Source organism: Poecilia mexicana, unplaced genomic scaffold (assembly GCF_051168715.1).
Source record: "Poecilia mexicana isolate PSO_F unplaced genomic scaffold, ASM5116871v1 scaffold_18, whole genome shotgun sequence".
NCBI classification, from domain to species: domain Eukaryota; kingdom Metazoa; phylum Chordata; class Actinopteri; order Cyprinodontiformes; family Poeciliidae; genus Poecilia; species Poecilia mexicana.
Window position 1 is genome coordinate 18,465,344 of NW_028263387.1, and position 19,724 is coordinate 18,485,067.

Below are 19,724 nucleotides of genomic sequence, written 5' to 3' on the forward strand. Positions count from 1 at the left end.
TATTTAAAAATGTTGTTAAATCTTGTCCAATCCATCTCTGCCATGCGTTAAAACACAGTTTCCAAAATTAATCAGAGTTCAGATAATCAATAAAGGACTGGGTTTCTAAGTGATACATTTGCTCTATGCTTAAAAAACACTTTTATTATTTCAGTATAAAGCAGACAGAGAAGCAGACCCACCATGTTTCTGTCCTATCTCCAGCAGAACCGGCTCTCCAAGCTCAATGGTGAAGGTTTTGTTCTTCTCATACTCTTCATCGTCAATAATTTTCACCTCAATGACCTTCCTGTTAATGAGAGGACAGAAAAAGCACGTTCAGTGAATGCATGTTAATTATGCCCTCAGCATCATTAGAAGAAGTTAAGAAGCAGCCAGAGGTCTCTTCAGATCACACAACTTTAAGTAATAATTAAGAATATAATCTAATTTTCTCTAGTTTAGCAGCCATTAGGTCGCTTTATAGAAAAGTCTGAAGGCTCAGGTTCATGTTGACAGTTCGATACTGTGTACTGAGTATGCTAATATCTGACTCCCGGGTCCTGAAAGATTATTTTCTGAAGCCGCGGTGCATGGCGATGCTCAGCTCAGCAGCCATTGTGATGTGCTTTCAATTAGAGTCACCCTGAGGCCAAGACTAAAATGCAGCGCAAAGAACTTTGGGAAAAACGTGTGCAGAAACCCAACCTTAACAAGTAGAGTGGGAAAAAAGAGAGAGCTGTGAAGATGAGCAAAAAAAGTGGCTCCAACCACAGCAGCAGCAATATCCCAGCTGGTGAGACGTAAATGGGATCTGTACTGAAATATGGATGAAGAAAAACCCCAAATGTTTGGTTTCTACAGAGGCCCTTAAGGGCCAACAAAGTGAAAAAGCCACAACTAAATCTGCCACTGTAACAAATTTTGCTGGATGATAAATTGCCCCGGAAGTTATTGCAATAAACGATAATATTGTTGTGTTTTGAGACCATTTTCATATAATCTATTGCTAAAGGCATAACAATGGAAGACATTCCAAAATAAAACACGAAAAACAACAAATAAAATGTAAATAAAAACCCACACACAATCAAAACCATAAATAAAATGGATTATGATGTTTCTGTAAACAAAATGGCTCTTCAAAAATGATTAATGATCAAAATGATGGAAATCATTAAGCTCATTTTAATTAATCATGCAATTAATCAATGTTTTGCATTTTGCGACAGTCCAAAGTCTTTATGCTCACAGTGAAAGGACTCTTACATCTGAATAGAAAATAATTTAAGAGCTGTTACAATTCATTATTCATTTGTTTAAAATGAATATATTTGACATCTTTTTTTCACTTTTTAGATCCTGCAGGGTCATTTCTGTCTGTTTCCCTCCACCAGACAGTTTCCTGACATCTTCACTCTAAAGCTCTAAAGAGGCTTTGGTTGGGACAGGGAAAAGAGTCTAGAGACGAAAAAACCATCTCAACGAAGCTGGGAAAACTTCTGAATACTTTAAATAAAAGACTACAAATATCTCGTAGTTGATGTAAAAAAGGGGTGTCCAAAGTGTGGCCTGGGGGCCAGTTGTGGCCTTTGGACTGATTTTTTTGCGGCCCCCAACTGCACTTAAAAAATGATACAAATTTGACCCATGGATGCATTTAAAGAAATTTAATTTGTAAACAGGGTAAAATTATTACCAACATAATTTTCTTACAAAGCATTTGCCTTTTTATAACCAAGTTTTAACAAAGGTAAAATAAAATATATCCAGAGATTTTTTTACTGAAAAAAATCAATAAAAAAATATTTACTGCATATTGGTCTGTTTTAAGAATCCCTTCATTTGTCATATGTAACGTTCTAACTCTCTCAGAAACATAACTGTTGTTTTTTATTAGCTGTAGCTGTAATTATGAATCATAATAAAAATAAACAGTAATAAATCTAGTGAAACTCTATACCTCATCATACGATGTGATGTACATTTTGTATGGAAAAAATCTATCGGTGCTTAGCAAAAGTTTGGTATAAGAGTTTATAAATGCAATATTTAGTTGCTTTACAATTAATATTGAGTGACTTCATAATTTTATTATTCTGCAGACAGGAAAAAAAGTTTGAAGGACGAATAAAAATGAAAAAATGAATATTTAATGAAATCCACTGACTGACTTCAGTGGAGAAATAGCTTTTACTAAATGTCAATTTAAAAATTATGGAATCAGATTTTTCACTTTTGTATTCAGAATTGATTGAATTCTGGAGACTGGATGTAATTAGATTAGTACTGGACTGGTTTTTGTTTATAGCTTCCTGTGATAAATTTTGTTGCAGTTTGAAAAGGATTAAACTGATTGAGTCTGGTGAGAAAGTCTTGGTGCAAAACTTGAAAATTGGTTTATGGCGTTTCTGAAAAGTGGAATATAAAGTAAGAAACACGAGGAACACCGACTGGGTCCTGTTAACTATTTGAATCTTTCTGAAGTCAGGTTTTTCTAGGAGTCAACCAACTCTCAATCTGTTCTCCTGATTTTTAAAGTCCAAATCTATTACAATTTGTTAAAGCCGGTCTTTCTTTGGAAATCTCTGAATGTTTTGTGGCTCGGTTCTGCTGATTATTTGAATGATAAAAAAACCCTTTTCTGAAATAAAACATGTAGCTAAAAAGCTGTCACTGATTATTTTTGACTTTAAGCTAATGCTAGCTTAATTCGGCAGTTAGCTTCAGCTAGCAAACAGCACTATTCCACATTCATTACAAAGAAGCACTAGCCTTTCTTTGTAAACAAAACCATATATTTAAACAACAATAAATGCATTCTATGATAAACCCGTGGCTTTTTTTGTGCTAATCAAAGTTTTGACTTTAGTTTCTTGCTAGCTTAATTAGCTAGTTAGCCTGAGCTACTAAAGTATGTGGAGGATGAAATTGTCTTGAAATCTTTTATAAGATGACTTTTATAAAAACTGATGCATTTAATTATCTCAGCTTTACATTTTTCACTAGAGACACATTAATCCAACATTGGGGGGAAAATAGTTGTATTTATTGAATGTGATTTAATTGATAAATCAGGTATGTCTAAAATTCATAAATCCAAAGTTTTCACTTTAGCTTCATTTCTTGTGTAGGTTATGCTGCTGTTGAAGTAATTTGATCAAAAGTTGATTTTATTGCATTAACTGGATGCATTGCATAATAAAAATATATCAAACTTAAATGGCACTTTTTAGGACACTTAATTATAGGTTACTGTGCATTTTTGATTTCATACTGTTTCCAATATTTTCTTCTCTACCAGGGAAATGTGACTAGAATACACACTAATGAAGATATAAGAGCAATTATCCAGAAGTATGATTTGAAGAAAACAGGAGAGATACTAACTGAACTTTATTATTTTTAAATAATATTTTTAGTAAAACATAAAGCAGATATTGAGAGACAGGAAGTGAAAAAAGACGCCTGAAGACGAGCATGACTAACACGCCGTTTCTGCTGAGATATGAGCGTTACGACTCAGTACACACCGAGCTTATTCAGGGGGACAAACAAACAAACGATGTTTTTCTCAGGACATTCACTTCATAATTCATTGATTGGATCTTTAATCTGAGCGATATCTGTTACAGCTAAGAGTCAAAACCTCAAAACCCATCAAATCCATCCATCCTTATAACCAGACCAGGGTTTCCTTATTTTACCCCAAGTGGTCCAACACCCAAGCTTGTCCTCAATACGACACACGGTGACTGCAAAACAAATTATATAACGGCATGAATGCACAAACTTCCCTGTATTTACTTCATTTTCGTGTTTATATGAGCAGGCAGCCGTCGCTGCACGGTGACCTGAACATCTACATACAAACAGTTCAGCTTACAGCACACAAGCAGGTAAGCATGAAAACACGGCTCCCACTCAACACCTGGACGATTACAAACATTATTCACCCAGCGGAGCAAACTGCATACAAAACACACAAATATATATGCAGGAAGCGCTTGTTTACGTCTATTCCCACTTCTCTTCTCTTTACTTTGCAGAAATAAATACACACATGCATGCATTTTATAAGCAGCACCACTGTTAATGATGCACGTGCAACATAAACGGTTCAGCGTCGTCGACGTGGATGTCGATGTGGACTGCTGGGTTAAATGGCTGCCTGGGCAAAACTCCAATTGAATCCAATTTAATCTGGTCCAAGAATGGCTGGGGAAACTCCGACATGTCGGTGAAAACATGAAATATTTAATTATGCTTCTAAACATGAGCAGAAAGTTCAACCTTTCATTTAACAGAGCTGAGTAGAGTAGCTGAAAATGATACTCATGTAAGAGTAAAAAAGTACTGAGTAACTGATCAAATTATCAATCGTTCAATAATTAAAAATTACATAATTAGACAGACCAAAATATATAGTTAAGTGGAAATTTTGGCATTTTAAGGACGAAAATGACAATAATCCAATTAAGTTACAAAAAAGAACAAAATCGGGCAAAACAAAATTTTTCCAAATGAGTTTCTTTAAATAAAAAACTCATGAAATTTTAACCAAAACTGCAGCTGTGTGTCTGTTTCTGGTGACGTTTTGGTTAAAACAGAAATTTTATTCAAGTAAGAGTAGAAATACTTCATGATAAAATTACTCAAGTAAAAGTGGAAAGTATAGTGTAGTAAAAATACAAAAGTTACTAAAGTAAATGTAATTGAGTAACTAGTCACTACCCGTATCTGTGTTTTAATCTGCTGTGAGCCTGAACAGAAGCTGGTTTTAGTTTTAACTCGTCGTTCCTGGAGTAAAGGTCGAGAATATAAAATGTTTTTATTTGTTCGAGCTTTTTCTGGGCTTTTCTTGCCAATTATTGACAAACGCTACTGAATTCAAGCAGGAGCAGTTTTAAAATTAAAGTACAGATGACTTCTGGGTTCATGAACTAATTGGTCAGTGTGTCCCATTTTTATTGAGGCGTTGGAAAATAATATGTCGATCGCTCACAGCGCTTCCAGGAATTATTCAGAATGTAGGATTTGAGGGATTTACAGATTATCTCCTCACTATCACCACTGAGGATTATGGTTGATCTCAGACATGGAGAGGCGTGACACCAGAGCCGTTTGAGCAGAGAAATTTTACTGAAATGTCCTTTAAAATACTGTTGATGCATCATCTTATTAAGTACCTAAATAACGGTTTAGCATCAAAACCTTTGGTTTACTGGAAGGTTGAGAAGATTCGGTTTGTTTTGGACAGTACAATCAATGTCTTCCAGATTTATTCTTAAAATAAATCTCAGAAAATATATTTATTTTATAACCAAGCGATGCAGAATCAGCAGAAATCCCTTCTCGGTCACTTTAAAACATGATCTTCTGCACAGAAAACTCGCAGCGGTCCCACCACTGCTGCTGACGCCAACGTCTCTTTTTCTTGCTCCAGTCTATTGGCTTCCAGAGCTGTCAGGTCATTTGTTTAAATCGCACCAGAAAGGCTCTGCTGCAGTTCGTTTTTAGCGATGCAGTACATCATGGAGGTGCAGCAGCACCAGACTGTTTTCAACGAATCTATTTCATGAAGCGATACGGACGTTTTTAAGGCAACAAGAAATGACAAGAGGCAGCTAATAAAGTGGCCACTAAGTGCATATTCTGCACAGCTTTGGTTTTAGGGATGAAACGATTAACTGTGATGAATCGATTGTGGTAATTAAGTTAACGGTTAATTGGTTAAATCGGTTAAATTGGGCCACTTCACTAGCTTGAGTTTAGGTTGGGTTTTTTTGGACGCCCCTGCTGTAACCACTGCTGTTTTCACCGGTTTCAGCAAATAAAGTCACTAATCAGGGATAAACGGTCCAAAAATTTGAGAAACAGCAGAAATAATGTTGGACTTTCGTAGAATCATGTCTTCCTGTATCACATAATTACCCTGTGGTATTTTCAAATTTCCTTAAGTATTTGTATTTTGCAGAGTTGTAACATTTATTTATCCAAACTAATATTGTATAAAAAAACAAAATGTCTTTAAAGAGTTGAACTTTGACCTCAGTAGGAGCGCCTCTGCCTTGTAGCGTCGGCTGCCTTTCAATCGATTTGGAGAATATGGGGCATCTTAACGCTCGGCGCAGCCACTCGTCATTAATAATTTCTCAGAATCCTCGCTTCTCTCCAGCCTTTACCTTCGCCTCTCTCGCCGTCTCATCTTCCTCGTGTTTCTGCCTTGTTACTTTTTGACATCTGCTCCCTGGAAAGTTCTTTTGTCAGGCTCAACGCCTCGGCCTGTCAACAGTCTGACACCAAACACAGACGCACCGACATACTCCGCCAGGTTTGGTGAACACACCGCTGCTGCTGCCAGAAATAGAGTTAAAAACCCAGAGCAAAGGAAGGTATTGCTCACTAGCTGCTCCGGACAGGATTTTTAATTTAGCGTAATGGAGAAGTTGTCCTTGTAGTTGGATTGTTGCGCTAAAGTTTGTTGCTAAGCGAATGACTGAGCGACAGCCTGATTTGATTAAGTTGGGACCTCATTGCATTACCTAATGGACGAAACCTCTCCTTACGTCTTTATCTTTAATCTCTTTCCTTCCCAGGCTCCTCTGGGTCCAGTTCTGCGTTTTGATTTGCAGCCGTCAGACGCGTTGTTTTAAATGTTAATAAGAAACAGCATTTTCAAACAGGGCATCTATGGGAGCTGCTAAAACCAGCCAGTAATTTCCTTGAGTAAAGGCTGATTTATGTGCCTGCTTTATTCTCCTTCTGATGAAAACCTGGGCTGTAAAAAAGATTTAAGAGCAATACTTCAAAAACAATGCAGCACGTCTAGTTTACTGCCTTAATAAAGTGAATAATGAAGAGATGGGAAGTGGAAAAATTGATCAGCAAAACTGGAACAAAACACGACCTTTTTCAGGTGAAAGGTTTTTATCTGCCAGGACATAATCAAAATTATTGTCATTATTAAGGTAAAAATGACCTAAATATAGTCAAAAAGAGTAAAATATCTTAGAAAACAAAGCGTATGTAACAGTATTTAAAAGGGAAAGTATCAGCAAGGTGCAAATGTAGGTTTTTAGGTTTGGAGATTACAGAGATTTAATAAGACTGTCCGGATGGACAGACGTCCACAATGACCTGAGACACACGTGTCAAACTCAAGGCACTTGTGTCTTCCTTGAAACTTAGTTCCTTAGTTTCAAGGAACTAAGAAATTTCCTTTCTCATTTTTTTTTCTATCAAGTTTTTGACTTTCCAGGATCAGAAAATAAAATAAAAAAAATTTCAAGAAAATGTGAATTTTTTTGCAATAAAATCCTCCTTTTTCTCTACTATGGCTCTAATAGACACATTTCAGCCTGAAAAGGAATAATGGCTGTTTTTAAGTAATGTGAGGACGGTTTCAGTTTCAGATCGAGGCTGAGGGCCTGAATCAGGCTTTTGCTGCGGCAGCCATGTTTCTGCTGATCCTCTGATTGAAAGCAGCACAAACAAAACCTTTGGAGGGAAGCCAGCAGAGAGAGAGTGAGATAAAAAGCTCTTAAGGGGGAAGATATTCCCTCTCCTAATGGCATCATGGATCCATAATGAGGAGCTGCACAACTCACACACTTTGTCACCCACATGCGCGCTCCTGATAAGTCGTCTCCAGCTGTGCTGAGTAATAAAGTTACACCTCAGATGTGGACGGGGAAATAGAGACGGATAGTTTGAGGGCGAGAAAGAGAGACAGAGGAAAGACAAGGAGGTTTAGGAAAGGTGAGAGAGGAAATCTCAGCGCGTTTACATTTGGATCCAGTTATTACCAAGTAAAACCGGCAGAAATAAACAATGTAAAGAAAAACAAATATAGTTTATGAACTCTGATCCTAATTAGCTACTTTTCTTCTGTTCTAAGAAAACGAAATAAAAGAAAAAGGTGAGAGAATAATGAACGTCATGACGAGTCCTGTCACAATAATAAAGTTTTCTGGACGATAAATTGTCCCAGAAGTTATCGCGATAAACAATAATATTGTCGTTTTGAGACCTTTTTCAAGGAATATAATAACGGCATAAAAATGCAAGAATATATTTTCAAAGATCAATAAACTTTAACTTCTAGTTTAACACCGGAACTGGAAGACATTTTAAATACCCAAAATAAATAAAACAAATGAATTATGAAGGAGCCAGAAGAGACCAAAGCACTGAAGACTTTTATCATCCAGTTTTTGGTAGAAAGAGGGAAATAACGAATCATGCAAATGGAAATAATTGAGCTTGTTTTAATTTATCACGGGATTAATTGATTTATTGCTTATTGAGACAGAAAGGTGTTGAGGATTAAATTATGGAGAAAGCGAAGAGATGCTGTATGGAAAATATATTTAAAACAGAAGAAGGGAGGCGGTGATGTAGGTAGGAACAAGTCAGAGTGATTAAACTTGATTAGAAATGCTGAGAGTCTGAAGTTTACAGCAGACAGGAAGTGGAGCAGATATCAGCCATGCGGTCATGAAGCGACGGCCGAATGAGGCGAGGCGGCGCGGCGCTAATACGCTTTCATTTCTCCCTTGCTCATCATGAGCCCTCACAGCTCCTTCCCGCTCCGCACCTCTCCCTCCTCTGCACATCACATCCAATCAGCTTCATCCGCACGAACGAGGCCGGCGATGTTCAGCCGCCGAGCAGGAAAACATGACATGCGACTGTTCACGGGGGGTGAGGCAGAGGGAAGCAATCCGCAGATGTTGTTTCTGCTCCAGTTTTGGAGGAAATATTCCTCTGATGTGATTATGGTTTTCGTCAGGAGAGAATAAAAAGGAAGCGCTGCTCGTCTGTGTGGGTCTAATTGAAAACGCTGCGTCCTCCCACGTCTCGTTTTTATCTCTGATGCTCGTGAACTTGAGGAAACGAGTCCAGCATCAGCGATCATTAAAGAGAAACGGGACCATTGACTTATTTCTTTGTTTGTTTGAAGGTCCAGTTTGAGGCATCAGGGCTGTGTTTGAACCACCTAGATAGTTTTTAACTAGTGATCCGGTGTCCTGGTGTGGTTCTGATTTGTTCTGTTGTGGGTTGAATTATTGCGTATTTGGACAACTATTCCTTCTGGCTCTGCAGCTGGAAGGATTTCTGCTGTAGCTTTTTTTTTTTACTTTCAGACTGTTTCAATGTGTAACCGTGGCAACAAGGTGCTGTTTTTACACCTGGGAGTGGCTAATTAGCATCTTAAAATCTCAAATCATGCCTGACCTACGACCCCGAATCCCAGAGGAGTTGAAACGGAGCTTCATGGGTTCGGAGCAGAAAGAGAAGAAGGAAGTTTAAAACATCTCTTCTTTCTCAGGCGACGTTCACACTGCAGGTCTGGAAGCTCAATCCAGATTTTTTTGTTGAAGTCTGATTTCTTTACATTTTTTTGTGAGCAGCTTACTTCCCTGAAGAACGTAGACGACTCACAGCAGCAGCGCATTGTCTATGGAAATAATAATATCTTCGTTTATAGACTGATTTTAAAGATTCGGAGCTGATCGTGTCGTCACAAGTTCATAAGAACACAAAGGGAGCTAAGAAAAAGAAAGCACAACTGGTGGCTGTTTGTGGAGTATTGACTGCAGGTTCTGCAGAGAGTCTGTTTGGATCTGTAGCTTGAGCCAGTACTGATACAGACTTCTTTTATTTTGATTAAGCTAATAATAATAATTTTCAGCCATTGTCTGACTTCTTCTGGTGCAGAATTATGATGTAAAAGTCAGATAAAATGTGGCCTGACTCTTCTGACTGAAAAGAATCGGAAATGTATCAGAATTAGTGTCACAAATCGGAAACGGACCGATCAGGCAGCGGTAAAACAATTTGATAATGGACACAAATGTGGAAGGTGAAAGAAAGATCACATGCTTGACTCTGTCTCTGCCTGAATTATTGAGCATATGAACAGACGGGGATTTAAAAAGGAGTGGCAAAAGCAAGTGAGGTGGATTAGCAGTGTTTCTCAACAACTGATGGTTTCATCCAGGAAGATGGAACATCATCTCTGCTGCCCAGAAACTGAGCACAAGAGTCACAAGACTGTCATTCAGCAACAGTCTTCAGTCAGAGGCTTATTATGATTCAGTGCTATACTGACTGCTACAGGAGATACTTCCTGCATCACAAAAAATCTTTGTGGTTGATCTGCTCAGACTGGATATGTGAAGACGATTAAAACAACGACAGAGTCTCACTTTGTGCACAAACACCATTGATGTCTGATGTAGAAACCACATCATTGTTTTCTTTCCAACATCAGTCTCCCTTTGTACTTTCTATCTCCATTAAACTTTTAATGCTGCAGAAACACAACATGAAACCAAAGCCTGCGACACAATTTTCTCCTTTATCTGCTGCATGACAGAAAACAGACTGTTTATGTAAACTAACATACAGCAGATGAAACATATGAGCAATATGGCTCACTGCTCAGGGGGTCATACCTTTGGTTTGATAGAGGGGCAACTTATTGCGCTGTAGTTCTTTTTAAAATCAGTTTGAAGAATATTCCACCAGAAATCCTGATAAGCCCAGTGTTGGGGAGCTACAGGGTGGCCTTCCAGCAGCCTTCCATGTTTTTGAGTTAAAAAAATTTTGCGTTTAATGTTGACAGAAAATGTAAAAAGACTACTAGCTAGTCATGTGTTATTGGAAGACATTACTAAAAATACTTAAACCCTGACTATAAAGTCAAACATTAAACATGTAAAATCAGTAGCTTAGCCTGGTGGGCTGAAACAGAGAATAACTGAGGGAAAAATGACCAAGACCTGGTAGTAGAATAAACCAGGAGAGAATATTTCTTCTTAAATAAACTGTTATTACAGAGCAGCTAAACATAAAGAAACAAACAATCAATAGGAACATCCTGTTCTCCTCCATTCCTTCTCTCGTCTCGTTTGTTCTCATGTTTGTTTTAATGCTCATTGTGAATTTATGATGTGGCTGAATGGAGCGCTAGCTAGCTGTCGCAGCACAGAGGCTAAAGGAGCTTCAACTGGGCGACTTCAGACACCGAGCGACTCAGATGTTGTTTATCTTCTTACGGCTCCCTCAGCGTCTTGCGGTATGATTAATTCATCAGTTTGTTTTCATGTTTCATCCCATGATGCTTCAGTTTAAAGCAGAAACTAAACATGCAGCGTTCAGACACATACAAAATGTCTCCCTCGTTTTTAACCTTTTAAAAACACAAACAGGCTTTTCATTTACAGCAGGTATTTATGAATGGACAATTTTTAAAAAGGGAAACCTTAAAAAACACTGACAGGATAGAAGAATGTAAGGAAGGATGAGAGGAAGTCGGCAGTGTACTGTATGATGCACCAGTGTCCATGCCAGTGATCTGTGTGTTTTCATGACATAAAAATCCTTAAACACAGGAGAACGGTTTTTAGATGACTGTCTGCTGCAGTGACCGCTATGCATGAAAGGGTCAAAGTTTGAGTTAACGTCAGGAGCATGAAGGGTTTTCAGAATCCTTTGCTGAACTCATGTTTACATCTCAAGGTGAAAAGTTAAACATCCTGCTCTCCCATGTCCCTCTGCTACCACCCAAGGAGCCACCAGTTGGTTTAAGCGACTGTGGCCCACATCTCGTCGTTTCCCTCCTCGCCCTCCAGCTGTTATTTGCTCCAGTTTCTTCCCACCTGTTCCTGCCCTTCCCTCTCCTTCTTGTCTCTTTGCCCAGCAGCCCATCCATCTCTCCCCACCTCCGACTTTTCTGTCTGTTCAGTCGTCCTGCAGAGGTTTAAACTCATTCATCTTCCTCCGGTCCCTCCATCGTTGTCCGTCTCTCACAGTGAAGCCAGCGGTGTGTTTATAAGCAGGGCGTCATGAGAGCTTTTGAACGCGAACCGGCTACACTGGTTCTGCCTGGTGTGTGAATGTTAATGCAATTGACCCAACAGTTTCCCATCTGAATGTCTTAATAATTTAAAAGCTGGTTTTTAAAAAAAATAAAACATAGCATTAATATTATAAGACAAAATGCTGCAGTTTGATGTTGGAGGATTTTTTTTTAGTTCTTACAAGATCAGCTCCTTGAACTTTAATTTTAAACTTCACAGAGATTTGCAGCTGCAAACAAACTAAATGAAATATGAAAATGAGACAAATATTGAGATGTCTGGCCACAACGACAAGAACATTGCTGGTGGCAGCAGCATGCTGTGGGGCAATTTCTCTTAGTAGTAGTGGTGCAATACTCGAAGCGGGTGGAATAATTTAGGAGGAAGTCTCCCGAAGTCTTCAACTTTACCTCAAATTTAAAATTTTGCACGCAGTATTTCTTTTTAAGTCATTGATGTAGCTTGTTGAATCGTTACTCCATCTTGTAGACAAAAATAGCTCAGCTAAATCAATGATAAATCAAAAAAACACATGAAAATGGCAGCAGACAGATGAGCAATTATTCAACTGTACGTCTTTGAAAAGCATTAGTAGAGCCTCCTGCACAGCCAACAAGAATGCAGCAAGTGGTTTCTGGATGGTAAGTCATCAACTAAGCACTTGCCTTTTCCAGCAGCCATTGTAAAGCGCTTACAGTGGTAAAACCAGGTGACCAAACATGCTGGAGCTCAGTTTAGGTTGCTAAATGTCTTTCTCTTTCTCACTGTTTATTCAATGTCACATGCTGTTTTTATTTTAATTATGTAAAGCACTTTGAAATGCCTTGCTGCTGAAATGTGCTATAAAAATAAAATTTGATTGATTGATTGATAGGTAACGCAATATGACTTAATTGGGAAGTTTTTGAAATGGCTCGTTTTCCAGACACCAAAAAAACATCAACTTACTGCTAAAAACGGCTGGGTGTTTTTTTTGTCTTTAAGCATTTTTTGCTGTTTTGTAGAAGCAGTGAACAAATATGTGCAACATGTGAATTATGTCTCCTTTAACATGCATACTTTACTCAACTGTCAGTTATATGGAGCTTTTAGCAGTTTTTCTATTTTTATTTCAATCAAATTTGTCTCCCACCTAATATCCACCTTGATATTTCCTTTAGATGATCATTAAAACCAGAAGAATTGTACTTTCTGACCTTTTTTTGGGGACATTTCTGGAACAAACATGCGCTGGTAAAGGTCCGTGCAGGAAAATTTGAGTTTCTGTTGGAAGTTGGGTTCAGGTAACCTTTTTAAAAGAGCCGGCTAAAATTAGCTAAATGCCATTTCTTTCCTGGAACTGCAGAAGAGTCGAGCTCACCTGCGATGATGAATACAGGCAAGAAGGCAGGAAGGGAAGAGGAGGATAATAAAGTAAGGGGTGGTAAAGATGAAGGGCAAATTTTAAGAATTGAGAAGAAGCTGAGAGAGTTTGGAAGAGGTGAAAGGGGACGGCTGAATGAACAATGAAATATAGAGGGGCGATATATCATCCCAGGAAATGATGGGGTAGATAGACAGGAAATGTGATGGCACAAATAAAGAAGAAGGTGGATGATGAATTGAACGGAGGAGGGCAGAAAGAAGAGAATAACAGAGAAAGATGGAGAGAAGAAGAAGGACAGTAGTGGAGAGTTTGGTGAAGAGGAGGGTGAGAGATGCAAGTGGAGATGAAGAGCCTGCATGAGTCACATCGTCTCTTCCACAAGCCATTAGTGATTTAATCACTCTGACATGGCTGTGTGTGCCTGTGTGTGCGCGGATCATACCAGATTACCCCGAGGTGCTGCAGTCAGGAGCTGGCTCATCACTCTCCTACAGCACCGTGCGTTCATCATGTCACAGCCCAGTTTACCCAGAACCCACCAGGGCGCCAGGTTCCCGCCGAACGGTCCACAGTAGAGTCTTACATGTGACCCTGTAGATGATCTGCTGATGACGGCGGCCTGATTTACTCCAGAGCTGGTTCTGAACGACGGGTCTGCAGCTCAGCACCAGCTTAACGCCTCATTTAGGCGCCGCTGCTGCTGGATGTGCTCATTAACCTGAACTCCATTCATTTTCATGGAGCTTTGCATGTCTGTAAAACTCCTGTTGGTATTTTGAGACGGGAATGTTAAGTATGTTGTAAAGCTTAGACGTTGTTCAGTCGGGTCTTTATAAAACAAATATCTTTGTTTTAATAAGTATTATACACATGGGATTGGTTTAAGGAAAGTTTTCATCCACACGAATCCACACAATTTCACCCCTGAGTGTTATTTTCAAGGGAAAGTATTACACAAAATTCACATTTTGCACATTATTCTACTTCCGTTTTGGTCTCCACTGCTTTTAAAAACAACCCAAATGCTTCAATAAACCACCCAGCTGCATTTTGACAAGAAGTTATTGTTTTTTGTTGTCTTGAAAATCAGCTGTTTCAAAACCCTCCAGATTAAGTCATATTCAGCAACCCAAGCTGAGTTCCAGCACATTTGGTCAACTGGTTTTACGGCTTTATCCACTGTACAATGGCTGCTGGAAAAGACAAATATTTTATTGTTGACTTAGCATCCAGAAACCACTTTCTGCATTCTTATTGGTTGTGCAGGAGACTCCATTTCTGCTTTTCAAGGATGCATATTTATATAATTGCGCATCTGCTTGCAGCCATTTTCACGTGAGTGTAAAAGTTGAGTTGGGGGGCGTGACCAGCAGCAACCTATTAGTATTTGAAGAGACAAGAGCCCCTAAAACATCTCATTATGAAAGGAGCTCCACAAAGTCTGAACTGACTAGACTGAAATCTCAAAATCTAATGATTTTGTACAAAAAAATATAGATCTGCTCCAACCTATTCAAGGAATCATAGTAGGTCAAAAATGCATAGGGGCAGTGGAGCTAAAACCTGTCAGCCAACCAGGTTGCTTCAAAACTACTTCCTGTTAGGAATCAAACATGTTGCCAGGAAGTCAGTTTTTGAGGTTGAAATAAGTTTAAATAGTGTAGTGTGATATAAAGTTAATAAAACATAAGTTAATACTGATGAGGAATTGTGTCAAAGCAAGTAAGTGGATATAACGGCGCATTATGTGTCGGAGAGTAATTCGCAGGACCTCAAAGTTCATATGCGAACACAAATGAACTTCCACTTTGGTCTGAGTTTTTATAAATGTTTTCATGAGGATTAAAGGCCAAAAAGCATAAAAATGTTTGTTTTCCCAGATATTCAGCTACATATGGACCAGGTCTTAGTTTGTCTGCATATAATCTACACATCATTTGGGTCAAGGTTCTGATGGACCAACACTGGTAAAGCTCAACGTAAAGAACCTCAAATCACAAATAGCACGACTTTAAGACCAAACAGTGGAAATGTGAGAAAAACACCTTGAAACTCATTGAATTATTTTGCTCCATCCATTTTCCCATCAACTCTGACCTGCTAAACACGAGCAGCACCACAGCTTGATGCTGCCACCACCGTGCTTCACTATGTGATGGTTGGTTCAATGTTCATCGTTGGTTCCAAATTATGTAATATAATTTATTTGTTGGCTCTTTAGCCCAGTATATTGAACAGACACATGAATATTATAACAATATATTTATTTCATTAAATTGAGATTAGGGATTAAGGATTAAATAAGTGTTACATTCTTCCTACTCCTTTTCAAACAGAAAAGTAGTAAAAAACAAATTATTTTGTTTTTGGTTATGAATGCACATGATTTTTCTTCTTTTTAAAAACCTGTTTGAAATAAATAAATCAAATCAAAAATCACTTATTATTCTTACCAAACCTTCACAAAGGCCAATTATGATAAGTGGATGACTAAGGATGAAGGTTCCTGCAGCTTTTATTACATTCTCACTTTAAATATTTGAGGTGGATAAACTGAAACAACCTTTTGAAATCTGCTGATGTGTCTCTACAGCTACTAGAAAAGTTGAAGTCAGTCTAAATAAACAGGAAAGTAGCAGCACAGCTGACACACCCTGGAGGCTCCTCGTTGGCCTTGTTGGTCAGTGAACCCAGCGCTGAGAGTTTTAATGTGGTCTGGGCCTGGCGGGGCAGGGGGCAGAGGAACTGCGAGGCCTGAGGCAGATGGGGAAGTAAGGAGGCACAGAAGGACAAGGGGGAGGCAGCCTGTTGCCGCAGCTCTCGGTGGGTCTCCGAGCCGTGATTACAGGGTGTGTGCAGTCGGCGGGGGTTTGATCACAGGCCTTGGCTGGCAGAAAACCACGGGTGGAGAGCGCGCGCTCAGGCTGTGTGTGGCTGCGGACGAGCCGCTCCGGCCACTGGGCGTGTTGCTGCCAGTGCGCGCTGACTTGGCAGGAGAAATTGGTTGGATTGCAGCGTCGCCAGCAGAGCGGAGAAGTACACAGAGGAGAAACGGAGAGTGACAGGGAGGCTAAACGGGAGGATTTCACAGTGGGGATGGGAAGAATCAAACATGGCAACGTTTTTTCAAGTAAACATTGTTCTGAAGGGGCCAGTGACATGAAACTCGCGTCACATGTAGGTCTGTTAGAAAACACCCCCCAGAAGTTATCGCGATAAACGATAATATTGTTGCTCTGAGACCAATTTCAAGCGTAATAATTCAACACATTCTCGAAAATCAATAAACTTTCAAATTAACATTTAAAACTGTGACTGGAAGACATTTTAAATGTCTAAAAGAAATAAAGAAAACAACAAATAAAATGAATCGTGAAGTCTCTGTACGTGAAACTGTCCTTAAAAAATAGGCAGTAGTTGAGACCAAAGGACCAGACTGAAGATTTTATCATCCAGTTTTTGGTAGAAAGAGAGAAAATGGAAAAACGATAAATTATGCAAATGGAAATTATTGAGCTTGTTTTAAATGATATATCGATTTATCGCGTATCTGGAGGTTTCAAGTCAAATATAAGACTCTCTAAGGCTTTTCAAATGTCACTCTGAATGAAACTGAAGACGGAAAAACCTATAAATTCAGGGGACGGTTGGGAGATCATGCTGTACTTCAATCTAGCTTCTCAAAAACTGAATTTTCTGGGATCTATTTGTGGCTCTTGGGAGAAATCTTTGTGCTTCTCACTCCTCATATCGCTATTTACAGCTTTATCCTAAGTAGTTTAAAAGTTGTTTTTTCCAACAATGGAAAGCCTCAACAGTTTAAAAAAAGAAAAATCAATACACGGCACTGAAGAACTGTTCAAACTGTGGACGCAGCAGCATAAGGATGGGTGTGATGAACAAGAAGTCAAATCAGGAGTATGGAGAAAAATGTGACTGCAGCCAACAGCAGACAGTGGCTGCCACATCGATTTTTCCACATGACACAGCTGAACTCGCACACATGGAGGGAAAGCTTAAAAACTGGCTAAAGATGTTGGCTTAAGCTACTTAGCGTTGACTGCTCTCACATTAGGAGAGACGAGGAGGAGGAGGGAGACACTCAGACCTGGAGAGGAGGAAGACGGAGCTGAGGGATTGATGTGTGCTTTTTATCCTCTTTGTATTTCTTTCCTATTTTCTCTTCAGCTCTCTGTCACTTGGCTGTCTGTCCTTCGTTTTTCTCTGTCTCGACCGGATCGTGGTTGTGTCTTTGTGTGTTTCCCCCCTTAAGGCTCGAGATTTTCAGCTCTTTTAATTAAAGATCAAACAATGAACATGCATCCCACCACCAATCTGACAACAAATGCTTCAGACTAAAAGCTAAACACGGTGAGAAATAATGTGGGACGTAATCACACAGTTCTTATTCAAACCTCCAGCAGAGACAGCAGAAAAACAAATGAGTACACCACGAGGGCCCTTCCTTTATCCTACGCAGATAATTTTATTTTTTGTTGCCTCGTCTTTGTGGAGCAATGAAGGGAGGAATCAAAAGTTGCTAAGGCAACAAACAATGAGTTGAAGAGAGAAGAAAGAAATAGAGACGCAGGAATCCTCGGGTTGAGAGGCGAGAGAAATGGAGGAGATAAAAATGGTTTCTGTCAAGCAACAAGCTGTTAGTCTGGTACCAGACATCAGAGAGTAAAACTCAACTCCAAATGCAAACTGACCCTCGATACACAGAAAATATAAACATTTCTGTTTATTTCAGATTTATCTGAAATAATTCTGATTTATTTCAGATTTAATATATAGAAATATACAAGTATTCAGTATGCTCCTCAGCTTGTAAACTTTCAAAATATCCGTGTTGAAGTTTTGGTTATTGACTGTATTTGTATTGACATAACACCTGTTATGAACGTGACATAACACCTGTTATGAACGTGACATAACACCTGTTATGAACGTGACATAACACCTGTTATGAACGTGACATAACACCTGTTATGAACGTGACACAACACCTGTTATGAACGTGACACAACACCTGTTATGAACGTGACACAACACCTGTTATGAACGTGACACAACACCTGTTATGAACGTGACACAACACCTGTTATGAACGTGACACAACACCTGTTATGAACGTGACACAACACCTGTTATGAACGTGACACAACACCTGTTATGAACGTGACACAACACCTGTTATGAACGTGACACAACACCTGTTATGAACGTGACACAACACCTGTTATGAACGTGACATAACACCTGTTATGAACAGGACATAACACCTGTTATGAACATGAAGGAGACTTTACGAATGTTTATGACTGTTGTCATGAAGTGTCATTCGGTCACTTTTAATGAAGTTTACACTTTTAATGGACGATTTATGCAAGTTTTAGAGCAACTTTGCATTAAAAGTGACATTATTTACTGAATGACACTTCATGTTCATAACAGGTGTTATGTCATGTTTATAACAGGCGTTATGTCAGTCTTATGCACACCCCTTCAATAACGTGTTACGCAAAGGAGTCTGTAATTTATAAACTAACAGGAGTTTCTCTAGGTCAGCAAAACTCAACAATAAAACTGAAACCATGAGAGAAAAGTCGGTTCCAGAGAGTCAGAAGTGCAAACGTGTACGTAGATGTGTGATAACGACTTTTATCCTGTTATCCTGAGCGATATACTATATTTATGAGCGAATGTGGATTTAATGTAAACGGCTTCCAGAAAAGCTGCATATTCACCAATCCCTTGTTCCAGAATTATTCATGCTAAACATTATTTACCTTCATTCCAGTTAGCCTTCAGCTATAAAATCCACAGATTTATGCAGCCATATGAACTCAACCATGTGCCTAAACGACTCCTAGATGATCATTGGTCATGTCCTGATGATGCCAGATGAAATAAAAGAGCCACTGCAGAGTCAGCCTTGGTCAACATTGGTAGCACATCCTTCTGAGCACCATCTGCATCATCTAGATAACATTTGTCCAGGAAGCAGCGGCCCTGTCAGACCATGAGTAATCGTCTCTTTGTCCCTCCAGCTGATCTAATCTACCGCTGACCATTACTCAACTGAAACAACGGAATGAAAGTATTTCTTGCGGTGAAACATTTTTAGCTGATCCAGGAAGAAAGTTAAATGCCAGGTAATATATAGGAACCTCTGAGTAGATGATGTGTGGTCTGTTTCTGTGTTTTTGACTTCAGCTTTATTGGATTTTCCTTTGGATGGATTATTTGTTGACCACCAAATCTCTTCTGTGCAACTTTCCTCTGCTGTTGTTTTTCACCTGCATGTTGCTCCTCGCAATAAAAAACGGGAAGAAAGTCAGGTGGATTAGAAAAACGATTGAATGAGTTTTAAACAGACGTCTGCTTAGTTTTCATTAGAAATGTCTTTTTCCTTCCTTTTACTTTAATTCATAGCCTCACAACTGTAACATCAATAGAGAAAAACGCTGACTAAAACGCAGGTGTCAAACTCGAGGTCCGGGGGC

At 39.0% G+C, this 19,724-nt stretch overlaps 1 protein-coding gene across 2 annotated transcripts in view; it reads right to left on the reverse strand.

Annotated features, from left to right (window-relative positions):
- The window catches only part of slc8a4b (solute carrier family 8 member 4b), a 105,587-nt gene that overhangs the window by 19,278 nt on the left and 66,585 nt on the right, over positions 1-19,724 (reverse strand). For both annotated transcript variants that reach the window (XM_015006087.2, XM_015006086.2), the window contains exon 12: positions 183-289. In XM_015006087.2, coding sequence (XP_014861573.2) covers positions 183-289 — 107 coding nt within the window. The remainder of the gene's footprint in view (positions 1-182; positions 290-19,724) is intronic.